Source organism: Petromyzon marinus, chromosome 46, assembly GCF_048934315.1.
Source record: "Petromyzon marinus isolate PM22_M1 ecotype Great Lakes invasive population chromosome 46, UKy_Petmar_22M1.pri1.0, whole genome shotgun sequence".
Classification (NCBI taxonomy): Eukaryota; Metazoa; Chordata; class Hyperoartia; order Petromyzontiformes; family Petromyzontidae; genus Petromyzon; species Petromyzon marinus.
Window position 1 is genome coordinate 12,018,181 of NC_133712.1, and position 13,862 is coordinate 12,032,042.

At 50.7% G+C, this 13,862-nt stretch overlaps 1 protein-coding gene across 2 annotated transcripts in view; it reads right to left on the bottom strand.

Annotated features, from left to right (window-relative positions):
- Window positions 1–13,862, bottom strand: part of LOC116952303 (caveolin-1-like) — a 33,846-nt gene continuing 19,984 nt past the window's right edge. For both annotated transcript variants that reach the window (XM_076074178.1, XM_032971520.2), the window contains exon 3: window positions 1–5,036. In XM_076074178.1, coding sequence (XP_075930293.1) covers window positions 4,692–5,036 — 345 coding nt within the window. In that variant the 3' untranslated portion in view covers window positions 1–4,691. The remainder of the gene's footprint in view (window positions 5,037–13,862) is intronic.

Here is a 13,862-nt window from a genome sequence, read left to right on the forward strand (position 1 = left end):
TGATGGCATCCAAAAAATCCTTTATTTAACCATCGTAGGGAGCACACAAGCACATTTTAATTTACAGAAGCATTTATTGACGATGGTTAAGAGTGAAATGGCATTTTGTAAAGCATCATCATCATCATCTCGGGTGGATAAAATGAGCATACAGTTGGCAGGAATGCGCCACTCAATGAGGAGGGATGGGGAGGAGGGAGTCAATGAATGGCAGCTGTCCTACGGATGGACTGGCTCGGTCCATGTGAACGTGGAATTTCCACTGCACAAATTGAATAATAACCAATGAATAGCATTTCATATATTTACACGCACACACACACACAGAGTAGTACAATGTGTGTAATCTACATCTGTTAAGTTCATTGTTCTGCTAAATAGTTAACAAAAGCTCATGCTTTGGTCACATATCAGCGCCCAGCCATGAAAATGTAAGCTTGTAACTTAATCTCAAAATAACGCGGAATGGGGCCGATCTCGTAAAGCTAAGCAGAATTGGGCCTGGATAGTGCGTGGATGGGGTGACCGCCACGCACACACCAGGTTGCTATAGGCTGCTGCGCGGGCTACGCTGTAGGCAGTAGAGGGCAGTGTTTGCGAAATGTAACTTGATTTCAAGCTTTTGTTACTTGCAGGAATCCATACTCCTTTGGTTCTTTCGGAAAAAGTCATCACGTAGGTAGAAAATAAAATAAGTCACGACGTTTCGGGCGCAACACAAGCGTCCGTCATCAGGTGGGACGCTGGTGTTGCGCCCGAAACGTCGTGATTTCTTTATTTATTTTATACCTACGTGACTTTACCGAAATAACCAAAGAGTATGAAATGTAAATTGTTGTCCTGTACCGTGATGCCACGTTCTGCGCTCCCTGCCTTCACCAACCCGCATTGACCAGGGTGGTGAAGTATGGTCAAAAAATCCCCTATGATCCGCCAGGCACGGGATTGGCCTTCGTCCTGCAGTGGATTGACTGTATAAAGGCTGTACATGGATTTACATATTGAAAACAAATGCCACTAAATTCATAATGCCATTGCAGATAGCACGATTGTGTACATATCTATATATGTATGCTACATTGATAGGCGTTGTCGGGCTTATTGCATACATGTTGTCGTCATGTAATTATCTATAAGATGTGTGAATCGCACGGTACGTGTGTGTTCGTATTTGTAATGCAGTATGGTTTTGTGTGCGTGTGTGTGTGGCCTCAAGATGCACCTAGCCTGGCACAAGCGCCGTGCTGATGTCACGGCCACTTAGTGGTGAACGGCGATTGTTGTTGTTGCATTGTTGTTTGCGAGCACCTATTAAGGCCGTCACAGCGCACGATGGGTTGGTGGTGGGGCCAGAACGAAGCCCTGAACGCCTTTGTCTCCCCAGGGGTGATACAAGTTATACACACCATAGCAAGCACTCATTTAAGATTGGGTCGACATTAAAGTCCTCCTTGATAGCCCTGACAGGATGTCGGGTCAAGATATCATGCGAAGCACTTGCCCCAAACAGTCTGCAGAGGCTATACGGGAGATCTTTGTCTTTAAAGTTAAACGTGTATAACTGTGAATGCATGCATTATCTCGCACGTGCGTGTATATATATGTATATTTACGTATCTAATAAGCAACATAATTCTGCAATTAAAGGCCAGTGCTCAAAAGCGTCAAAGTTCATCCACTCCTGTTGAACGTACAGTAGAGATGCAATTATCGTCAAATTGTCAAAAGCAAGTGGAGACGGAGGTCTCGTTTCTACCACGAGACACAGGCCCCACGACCCCCCTAACCCTTGACCCCGAGGGCACCCTAACCCTCGACTCCGAGGGCACCCTAACCCTCGACCCCGAGGGCACCCTAACCCTCGACCCCGAGAGCCCCCTGACCCTCGACCCCGAGGGCCCCCTGACCCTCGACCCCGAGGGCCCCCTGACCCTCGACCCCGAGGGCCCCCTGACCCTTGACCCCGAGAGCCCCCTGACCCTCGACCCCGAGGGCCCCCTGACCCTTGACCCCGAGGGCCCCCTGACCGTCGACCCCGAGGGCTCCCTAACCTTTGACCCGGAGGGCTCCCTGACCCTCGTCCCCGAGGGCCTCCTGACCCTCGACCCCGAGGGCCCCCTGACCCTTGACCCCGAGAGCCCCCTGACCCTCGTCCCCGAGGGCCTCCTGACCCTCGACCCCGAGGGCCCCCTGACCCTCGACCCCAAGGGCCCCCTGACCCTCGACCCCCAGGGGCCCCTGACCCTCGACCCCGAGGGCCCCCTGACCCTCGTCGTCTTCGTCGTTGACATCATCATTTGTCTGTAACTGGAGCCCTAACCCGAAACCATTCTCACCACCGTCACGAGCGTCATCGTCGGCATCGACATCGTCCCCCTGTGGATTCGAGTTTGTGTTAGCACCACTTGTGAGTGAAATAAAACGTTATGTATGGTTTTTTTTGGTATGTGGATGTTATGGCCCTCGGCATAGGAATGTGGAATTTCCATCAGCGGTTTTTTTAGGTTCGTCCACAACGCTCACATCGAGGAGTGCGCATGCAGCTGCATGGCAAACGCACGACATTGCGTTGGTATACAGTGTGTCTTTTAACCTCACTTTAGTCAAGACGGCTTTGCGTTTACTCTGTAATTACACTCAACCAGGAGGCCTTGGTGCGTAATTGACTCCGCGTGGTTACTATCTCGATGCGTTTCCCACAGGCTTCGCGTGATTATCTGTGCACGCGTTAACTATCCGCTGGGCTACAGCACGCCAGGTCCCAAACGACATCTCTCCCAAGGCATACCAAGAGCCCCCCCCCCCACAGCCGTGAAGCTGGCTGCGTAGTTGAGCGCCGAGCAGTCGAGCGAGTGGGTTGGGTGAGTGAGCGATTGGTTAAGCGAGCAGTGGGTTGCTTGAGTGGGTGATTGAGTTGAGCTGTTAAGTGGGTGGTTAATTGAGTGGCTGAGCGCATGGTTGAGTAAATTATCTGTTGAGTGAGTGGTTGATTGAGTGGCTGAGCGAGTGGTTGAATGAACGACCCGTTGAATAAGTGGCTGAGTGAGTGACTGAGCGAGTGGTTGAATGAACGAGCCGTTGAGTCAGTGGTTGAGTGAGTGGCTGAGCGAGTGGTTGAATGAGCGAGCCGTTGAGTCAGTGGTTGAGTGAGTGACTGAGCGAGTGGTTGAATGAACGAGCCGTTGAGTGAGTGGCTGAGTGAGTGGCTGAGCGAGTGGTTGACTGAGCGAGCCGTTGAGTGAGTGGTTGAGTGAGTGACTGAGCGAGTGGTTGAATGAACGAGCCGTTAAGTGAGTGGCTGAGCGAGTGACTGAGCGAGTGGTTGAATGAGCGAGCCGCTGAGTCAGTGGTTGAGTGAGTGGCTGAGCGAGTGGTTGAATGAGCGAGCCGTTGAGTCAGTGGTTGAGTGACTGAGCGAGTGGTTGAATGAACGAGCCATTGAGTGAGTGGTTGATTGAGTGACTGAGCGAGTGGTTGAATGAGCGAGCCGTTGAGTGAGTGGCTGAGCGAGTGGCTGAGCGCGTGGTTGAATGAGCGAGCCGTTGAGTCAGTGGTTGAGTGAGTAGCTGAGCGAGTGGTTCAATGAACGAGCCATTGAGTGAGTGGTTGAGTGAGTGACTGAGCGAGTGGTTCAATGAACGAGCCGTTGAGTGAGTGGTTGAGTGAGTGGCTGAGCGAGTGGTTCAATGAGCGAGCCGTTGAGTGAGTGGTTGAGCGAGTGGCTGAGTGAGTGGTTGAATGAACGAGCCGTTGAGTGAGTGGCTGAGCGAGTGGCTGAGCGAGTGGTTGACTGAGCGAGCCGTTGAGTGAGTGGCTGAGCGAGTGGCTTAGTGAGTGGTTGACTGAGCGAGCCGTTAAGTGAGTGGCTGAGCGAGTGGCTGAGCGAGTGGTTGACTGAGCGAGCCGTTGAGTGAGTGGCTGAGCGAGTGGCTGAGCGAGTGGTTGACTGAGCGGGCGGCTGAAATTGACTCGAGCGGTTCACTGAATTCATGATCAATTGAGCGGCTGAGTGGTTGAGTCGAGCAACTGAGCCGGTGGCTGTATGAGCGAGTGGTCGGTCGACTCGTCAAGCAATCGAGCGAGCATTCGAACAAGCGGTCGACCGCACGGGTGATTTTGTCAACCCGCACAAGCGGTGCAGCTGATCGGGTGGGCGGGCGAGCGGGCAAACAGCAAATCGAAGAAACACTTTGCCGAGTAAGAGCTGTCACTCGCTGTGCCACACTTCGCTGAGTAAGAGCGAGCGAGCGGGCCAGCGGTGCGCGAGGTTAAGTAGCTGATTGGCGAGCGAGCGGGTGAGTTAAGAAGTGTAGTCATTCGTGGGTGCGAAGGGTCAACTGGGCAGGGAATGGACAGAACAGGCGAGCGGTCGGTTGGTTGACGGAGCGAGCGAGCGAGCGGGCGGGCGGGTGGGGCGGTCAACTCCACCGAAGGCCGCTCGCTCGCTCGCTCGCATGAATGGTGGCGGCCATACGGCCAGGTGTCCTGGACTGAAGGTGTGCGAGCGATCGCGCTTGTCCATCGAGCGGGTCAGTCAGTTGATCGGCGCAATCCGACCGCTCGCTCAACCAATCAATGGACCGAGCGAGCAACCGGGACGTCGTTCCCCCACCATCGACCCCGGCATCACCATGGCGGGAGGGCGGTCGTCATGGGTCCGTCGGGAGGCGGGCGGGCGGGGCGGGGTGGGGTCACTCGACCTCCTTGCGACGGACGACGTGGATGCCCGAGAGGACCTTGCCGACGGCCTGGAAGAGCGGATCGAGGAAGGCGCGCACGCACACGCCGTAGACGCGGCTCACGGCCTGGATCTCGATGAGGAAGCTCCTCACGAAGGGCACCACGGCCCAGATGTGCAGGAAGGTGAGCAGCGCGAAGACGACGCCCCAGGCCAGCGCCAGAGGCACGCCGACGAGTGCGGTGAGGAGGCGGTAGCTCCAGTACTTGGAGACGGTGAAGGCCGTGAAACTGGCCTTCCACACGCCGTCGAAGCTGTGGGCGCTGTCCGGTTCGGCGATCACGTCCTCGAACTCCACCTGCCGGACACAGGTGCGCGGACGAGGAGAAGGAACGAGGGTTAGGGGCGACGTGGTGGTGGTGGTGGTGGTGAGGAGCGCTGTCCTCCAGACAGTCTCGACCCTTCACCTGATGAAGGCCGCTTGTGTTGTGGCCGAAACGTCGTGATTTTTGTTATTTTGTTTTTTTACCTACGTGACTTTACCCAATAGAACCAAAGAGTATGGATCCTAGCAGTCACGAAAGCTTTAAATCTAGAATTGAGGAGGGTAAACCTACTATAATCACCCAGGAATGTCTGTCCTTAACGCTCGTGACGTCGCTCCACATCGACCAGTCCCCCTCATTAATATTCATGAGCAGGTGACGTCCTCCAAATAGACACCCCCCCCCCCCCCCGTCATTCATAATAATTAGCTGCCACGTGGGGGGGTTGCGAGACGCCTCCTCCCCCCTCCTCATCGTCAACTTACAACCCTCACTACAAAGGCAGAACCCTCACGTCACGTGATCTTCGTAACGCTGTTGTTGAGACATCGAAGTAAAAAGGACGTCATGATAAACAAGGGATTATAACCTTTAAATTAAATAAGTCTGTGTCACCGCGCCCTTACAAATGGCACACGCATTGATGCAGTGAATATCTCACGTCGCGGTCTGATTTTCGCTTGCAAGTTTCAGATTTACTGCAATACACCCGTCCTTGGACGGGCAAAAGGCTAGTCGCTTAGAGTATTTGGCTCCTGCTATAAATGTCCCACGTTGAGAAGCCACTTCCGTTGAGCGGTGTCATTCGTGGCCACGTCGCTTCTGACAAAGAGCCGTATAGATCAGTGGGCCTGACCTGGTGAAATTAAAAAAAAAACACAGAGAGAGAGATTTGCAGACGGCTGCTGCTGCTGTCAGGAGTGTAGCAGCAGCATCAGCAAGCAAGCAGCAGCTACGGAGAAGCGTCGCCACTCACGCCAGGAGAGATGGTCCCTGGCGCCCTTCTGAGTTACGCGGTTTGCAAGCGACGTTTTTTTCGTGGTCGGTGCAAGGCAATGAACGATTGTGGGGCGGAGGAGGAGAGTGGTGCGGTACGGAAGATGAAACGCTGGAATTTCCAGACGGCGCTTTGATTCACCAAGACAAAATTAAAAAAAAACAAAGATCCCCCGCATAGCCTTGACACACTGCTGGGGCAAGTGCGGTGAGCCGGCAGCACCTATGAAGGCCGAAACGGACACACGAGGGGGATGGGTGGCCAGCACCACGCCCGGGCGCCTTTCTCTCCCCCAGTGGCGATGTTTTTTACGCACCGCACCAGGTACTGGTTTGAGGCTGAGTCGACCCAAGGGAGGCCCAGGACCGGTTCAGATCATCGTCATTGGTGTTGGTGGCCGTTGACGCATGTGCCACACACTCTTCAACACACGCTCAAGAAACACGTGGAAAGCACACACTCACTTGAAAACAGCTCTCTCTCTAAAAAACAACAACTTACGTGTCCTAGAGAAATGCAACACACACTATCTCACCGCTACGCCACCGCTCCCCATACCAAGATAATCCCCCCACGGGCCCCCCTTACACCCCACCACCATCAAAACAACCCTGGAATTACCCCCCCCCCCCACTTCTGCCCTTGGAATTGAAACAATTTGAGTAATTCGAGACATCTGGAAACGCTGATGGGTTTAAGTCTCGGATCATCGCTTTCTCGTCGCGGTTGCGTTATACAACCCTGACCCCCCCCCCCGTGTGCTACGTTGATGTGCGTACGTTGAACTTCTTTCGCACCGTACGTATTCGACAGCGCTAATCGCTACGATGCGTCGTGCTGTGAGTCTCGAGATCAGCGGTGCTTAACCTTTACTGCAGCATTTCAACCCCTTAGATTCTCAATCGTATTTTTTTACAATGTTAATAAATACATAGCGGTTTGATGAAACAAAGCAAGTTGTAACTTACGTGGCCCCGTGCTTAATTTGCGTTTTGATGAGTTACCTTCTAAAAAAAATAACACGCAATCTGGTCATGTCTCGTATCTCGCACCACCAGCGGGGTTGGGTGTGTACCCCAGGCCAGTGCCGGATTACCCTCGTAGTACTACACGTGTAGTAGTAGCTACTACTGCACGTGTAGTAGCTACTACTGCACGTGTAGTAGCTACTACTGCACGTGTAGTAGCTACTACTGCACGTGTAGTAGCTACTACTGCACGTGTAGTAGCTACTACTGCACGTGTAGTAGCTACTACTGCACGTGTAGTAGCTACTACTGCACGTGTAGTAGTAGCTACTACTGCACGTGTAGTAGCTACTACTGCACGTGTAGTAGTTACTACCGGCCCCGCAATTTCAAGGGCCCCGCGCTAAACGCTTTCAAGCTGTCAATTCCGGTTCAGTGATTCTGCACGTGCTCTATTACTATAGTACTATACCGCCTTCAACTTTTATGAACGACTGGGTGTTTAAGGTTAGCGATTTGTCGTATTGCCTGGCTGTATAGCAAATAAAAAAATACAATTACTTTACTGTGCAAGTTAAACATTTGTGTTTTAATATTGATGTGTTTATTTATTAAGGGCCCCTTTATAACATCATATGTTACAGGTCCCGCACTTAGCTTAATCCGCCACTGCCCCAGGCTAAGAAGAAGAAGAACCACCGGTTGAGATCGAGACGCTTCGGGTGTAAGGAGAGAGGCTGCTGGTAACGCTTGGTGGATCCGCGCGAATGCGACTTCAAACGAGGCGACACGTGGCGTCTCGACAGAGTCACCAGTCACTCCACTAGGGGGCGACGCGAGACTACGCAACCAAACGTGGTGCATGCCCGCGCTATGCACGAGGTTGCATTGAGTGACGATTTATCTGAATCGGTGCTCTGCAAACCGCGCCTCCCGCACCCTCGCCTGGGTCGACTCAGCCTGAAATGAGTAACCCGGTGCGATGTGTAAACGTCGCCACTGGGGAGACAAAGGCGGCCGGGCGTGTTGCTGGACACCCACTCAACCCGTCGTGTGCCGCGCCGCCTTTCATCAATCAAGCAATCAAACTTTCCTCCGATCGCACAATCCGTGCAACAAAAATGCAATGCACAAGTGCTTTAAAGGCATGCACAATACACGTGAAATTGTAGGCCGGATAAAATCACGTTGCAACAAATTTCTAGCAGAGACATCATAAAAAGAACGCATTAAGAAAGTCCCAATTAAAAGCAGGCTTACAGGTGCCGCTTGCGAACAGCACTTGTCCCACCCGACATCCTGCTGAAGGCTATACGGGGGTCCTTTGTCTGTGTTCCCGCTCACTCTTATTTGGCAGTCAGTGCGACGTCTCTGAATGGCAAACCTTTTAATTTTACGTTTATTTTATTTACCACCAGTTAAGGCCCACTGAAGCGATGTAGCTCTTTTGTCAGAAGCGATCAATCTAGACAGCTCTCTCTCTCAATCTTAGTTATCTCTAGCCTCTTGTAAATCACGTGACCTGTGTAGTGCGGTGGTCACCCTCCCACTCTGAATCCCTCCCGTTCTTAATCTAGACAGCTCTCTCTCTCTCTCAATCTTAGTTATCTCAAGCCTCTCGTAAACCACGTGACTTCATTAATATGCGTTTATTGACTCGCGTATCGTTTGCTGTTTGTTGACGTAACCTGTTGACCCCACACTACCCCCCCCCCCGTTCCGTCCCTACTGGACATCTGTGAAAAAAAGCTTCATAGCTCATCAGATTCCTCCTCCCGGATAAATGAATAACTCATCTGATTCTGAATTCGAAGCAACGCAAGGTTCCAACGCTTCTTTGTGCACTCTTCAGCTTTTGTTCCATCCCCCCTTTGGCTATGAGCACAATCTCCCCTTGACGATATTCCTCGATTACCAATGTCAATCTTGTACTCGCGCGAACATTGCAAGGGTCATGATATCTTTCTTGCTAGTATATCACTATGTAAGAATTGGTTTGACCCTTTCTGGAAAGGAAACAGGCGGTGTTGAGATGTTCAAACGCCAAACAAAAACCTTTTGCAAGGAATCCTGTCCGCATTAACGACAATACTTGCGGTCAAAATGCAAACAAACAGATACTCTGATAATATGATGCATTGTATTTGAAACTGATTGGTCCACACCAGAGACAGCTTTCTTTAGAGCCTAGTCTCAAACGGTGTTAGAAAATGCATATGTTACCAAAGCATAGTTTAAAACGTAGTGTGCTTTCGCGACCAATATTATCCATAGTAAAGGTTTTTGGGTTAGATCGCGTATTAGTAATACATGTGTCGTAACCCTCCACCACCCGACACGGCCAATTAGCAAGGGATTTGTCACGTATACAAAACGTGCCAATTAGTTACTATTTCAGCCCACCGGTGTGTTGGAGAGTAAATCCACGACATCTACTAATTGGCTGTGTCGGGTGGTGGAGGATTACGACACATTTATTACTTACGCTATCTAACCCAAAAACCTTTATGATGAATTACCAGAGCATGTTTTTGTCTGCATATTCACCGTAAAGTAAGTGTGTGGTTAATGCAGACATGATTCCTTGCGAAAGGTTTCTGTTTGGTATTTTCACATCTTAACAACGGCTGTTTTATGTCCAGAAAGGGTAAAACTAATTCTTATACATTGCAACGGGTCGCTTTGATCACTTTGAGATCTCAGAAACTTCCTAAAAACCCGCCGGGTGGCCAGACAGCCAGAGGATGGCAGCACAGCAATGGAATGTTGAATCCATCCGTGCGGAGCTTCGAGTGTGTTGTTCCCTCGTGATGGGTTTTCTCACGCAACCAAATGGAAAACAAACAAAAATGAGAGAGCGATAAAGGCACAGCCCTGCAATGTCCTGCTCAAGCCACCGCTGGCGGAAGAGGGCCTCAACTAGAGGGAGCTGCCGTGGGGAGCCCCATCATCCAACGTCCTTGATAAGAGTACCCACACTTTATCCCACCACGCCCGACCTGCCGATGTCAGGCCACCCTCGGTGAGATGCGATTTAAGAAACCTGCTTCAAATGCCGCGCCGGGTAGATGGAACCACAGCGGCGATCCGTGATCCTGTTGCTGACCATCGCAGCACGCCAGCAGCAGCAGCCGGCCGTGCGTTACGTGGCAGGACCCACCTGAAGAGCAGTCTAGAGACTCATTGAGGGTTTTAGTGGATAAATAAATACCATTGCGGCTATTGTTGTTGTTGTTATTTTGACAGCTGCCTTAATTTTCCAAGGCCTGCTGTAACCTTCCGGCGACACAATTTTATCGGGCCACGCCAGATTTCCGTTACATTATTTGCCCCTTTGTAGTGTCCAGTGCTGCATTTGTTTAACTTACACACACACACAATACACAAAGACAAAGATCCCCCGTATAGCCTGAACAGACTGTTGGGGCAAGGGCTGCTAGCGAGCAACACCTATGAAGGCCGGCACGGCACACGAGGGGGTGGGTAGGCAGCACCACGCCCGGCCGCCTTTGTCTCCCCAGTGGCGATGCTTACATACCGCATCAGGTACTAATTTGAGGCTGAGTCGACCTAGGGGACGCCCAGGACCAGTTCAGATAATCGTCACTGGTGGCCGTGAGTGGGAGTTGAACTCGGGTGGCCGGGTTCATAGCGCAGCGCGCTAACCGCTACACCACCGCTCCTTCCCACACCCCCCACCCTCCACATGCACAACATTATTCAAACTTTCCACTTTTTGATGCTAGCTCCGTGCTTTGTTCTGGATTAATGGCTCCCCCCAACCACCACTCCCTCTACCCCCCCCCAATCCTCCTCTCCCATATGGGGAGGGGGAGAGCGGTTCTCGTCTCATTGATCGTTCCGGAATCCGCGGATTATGAATATCATTCCAGGATTTCCACACCTTCCTGCTCACTCGCCGCTCACGCGATGACTCCACACGGGCGGGGAGCCCCGAGTGGTAGCGGCACCGTGCATGGGTGTGGTGGTGGTGGCGTTTTTAGTGGTGGTGGTGTTTTTAGTGGTGGTGGTGTTTTTAGTGGTGGTGGCGTTTTTAGTGGTGGTGGTGGTGTTTTAGCGATGGTGGTGATGGTGATGTTTTTAGTGGTGGTGATGTTTTTAGTGGTGGTGGTGTTTTGAGTGGTGGTGATGATGTTTTTAGTGGTGGTGATGGTGATGTTTTTGGTGGTGGTAGTGTTTTTGGTGGTGGTGGTGTTTGTAGTGGTGGTGATGATGTTTGTAGTGGTGGCGTTTTTAGTGGTGGTGGTGGTGTTTTTAGTGGTGGTGGTGATGATGTTTTTAGTGGTGGTGGTGGTGGTGGTGATGTTTTTGGTGGTGGTGTTTTTGGTGGTGGTGTTTGTAGTGGTGGTGTTTTTAGTGGTGATGGTGGTGGTGATGATGTTTTTAGTGGTGGTGGTGGTGATGGTGATGTTTTTGATGGTGGTGGTGTTTTTGGTGGTGGTGTTTGTAGTGGTGGTGGCGTTTTTAGTGGTGGTGGTGTTTTAGTGATGGTGGTGATGGTGATGTTTTTAGTGGTGGTGATGTTTTTAGTGGTGGTGGTGTTTTGAGTGGTGGTGATGATGTTTTTAGTGGTGGTGGTGATGGTGATGTTTTTGGTGGTGGTAGTGTTTTTGGTGGTGGTGTTTGTAGTGGTGGTGATGATGTTTGTAGTGGTGGTGGTGGCGTTTTTAGTGGTGGTGGTGTTTTTAGTGGTGGTGGTGATGATGTTTTTAGTGGTGGTGATGTTTTTGGTGGTGGTGGTGTTTTTGGTGGTGGTGTTTGTAGTGGTGGTGTTTTTAGTGGTGGTGGTGGTGATGATGTTTTTAGTGGTGGTGGTGATGTTTTTGATGGTGGTGGTGTTTTTGGTGGTGGTGTTTGTAGTGGTGGTGATGATGTTTGTAGTGGTGGTGGTGATTGTGTTTTTAGTGGTGGTTAGCGGTGGTGATGATATTTTTGGTGGTGGTGGTGATTGTGTTTTTAGTGGTGGTTAGCGGTGGTGATGATGTTTTTGGTGGTGGTGGTGATTGTGTTTTTAGTGGTGGTTAGCGGTGGTGATGATGTTTTTGGTGGTGGTGATGTTTTTAGTGGTGGTTGTGATGATGTTTTCAGTGGTGGTGGTGGTGATGGTGATGTTTTTGGTGGTGGTGTTTTTGGTGGTGGTGTTTGTAGTGGTGGTGATGATGTTTGTAGTGGTGGTGGTGATTGTGTTTTTAGTGGTGGTTAGCGGTGGTGATGATGTTTTTGGTGGTGGTGGTGATTGTGTTTTTAGTGGTGGTTTGCGGTGGTGATGATGTTTTGGTGGTGGTGATTGTGTTTTTAGTGGTGGTTAGCGGTGGTGATGATGTTTTTGGTGGTGGTGATTGTGTTTTTAGTGGTGGTTAGCGGTGGTGATGATGTTTTTGGTGGTGGTGATGTTTTTAGTGGTGGTTGTGATGATGTTTTTAGTGGTGGTGGTGATGGTGATGTTTTTTGTGGTGGTGTTTTTGGTGGTGGTGTTTGTAGTGGTGGTGATGATGTTTGTAGTGGTGGTGGTGATTGTGTTTTTAGTGGTGGTTAGCGGTGGTGATGATGTTTTTGGTGGTGGTGGTGATTGTGTTTTTAGTGGTGGTTAGCGGTGGTGATGATGTTTTTGGTGGTGGTGGTGATTGTGTTTTTAGTGGTGGTTAGCGGTGGTGATGATGTTTTGGTGGTGGTGATTGTGTTTTTAGTGGTGGTTAGCGGTGGTGATGATGTTTTTGGTGGTGGTGGTGGTGGTGATGATGTTTTTAGTGGTGGTGGTGGTGATGGTGATGTTTTTGGTGGTGGTGTTTTTGGTGGTGGTGTTTGTAGTAGTGGTGATGATGTTTGTAGTGGTGGTGGTGATTGTGTTTTTAGTGGTGGTTAGCGGTGGTGATGATGTTTTTGGTGGTGGTGGTGGTGTTTTTGGTGGTGGTGTTTGTAGTGGTGGTGATGATGTTTGTAGTGGTGGTGGTGATTGTGTTTTTTAGTGGTGATGTTTTTGGTGGTGGTGATGTTTTTGGTGGTGGTGATGTTTTTGGTGGCTGTGCTGGTGCTGCCTTTGGTGGTGGTGGTGGTTGCGATTTTTTTTGGTGGTGGTGTTTTTAGTTGTGGTAGTGACGTTTTGGTGGTGGTGATGGTGTTTCTAGTGGTGGTGGTGTTGTTTTTGGTGGCTGTGTTGGTGGTGTTTTTGGTGGTGGTTGTGATCGTGTTTTGGTGGTGGTGTATTTGGTGGTGGTGGTGGATGTGGTGGTGGTGGTGATTGTTGGTGGGGCTGGCCATTATGAACCACATCACTAGACCAGCAACATAAGAGTCAGCCAGATGCAGTCCCGTTAGGTCAGATTCGATTAGTTTAGGTCAGGTCAAGCTATGTCATGTGTTGTTAATGTGGATAGGATAGAGGCAGAGCAAGTTGAATGTTGATTTAGTTATTTTGATATAATATTATTATATGCAACGTTCATGCAAGTGCATCTCCCGCAATCGTTGAGGAATCACAGACACGATCCACGAGGCAGCAGCAGCAGCAGCAGCCAGGCGGGGAGACGGCACTCGCAACAATTGCCCAAGCTCTGCGGTTCTCTTCATATTTTTTTTACCAGGTAAGGCCCACTGAGCTACACAGCTCTTTATGCAGAAGCGACCTGGCTATCACAAATGATGGCTAAACAAAGTGGATTATCATCACGTGGACATTTATAGCGGCCAAATGCTCTCAACGTGTGACGTTGATTCTCAACGTGGAAGAGGAAAACCGGAGGACCCGGGGAAAAAAATCCACGCGACCACGTGGAGAGAGACACGCAAAACTCCAAATATACAGGCGTGAGGGTCCGGATTTAACCCACGGACTCCTGTACGCCCAGCGAGGTAGTTAACATCTCACCACCGTG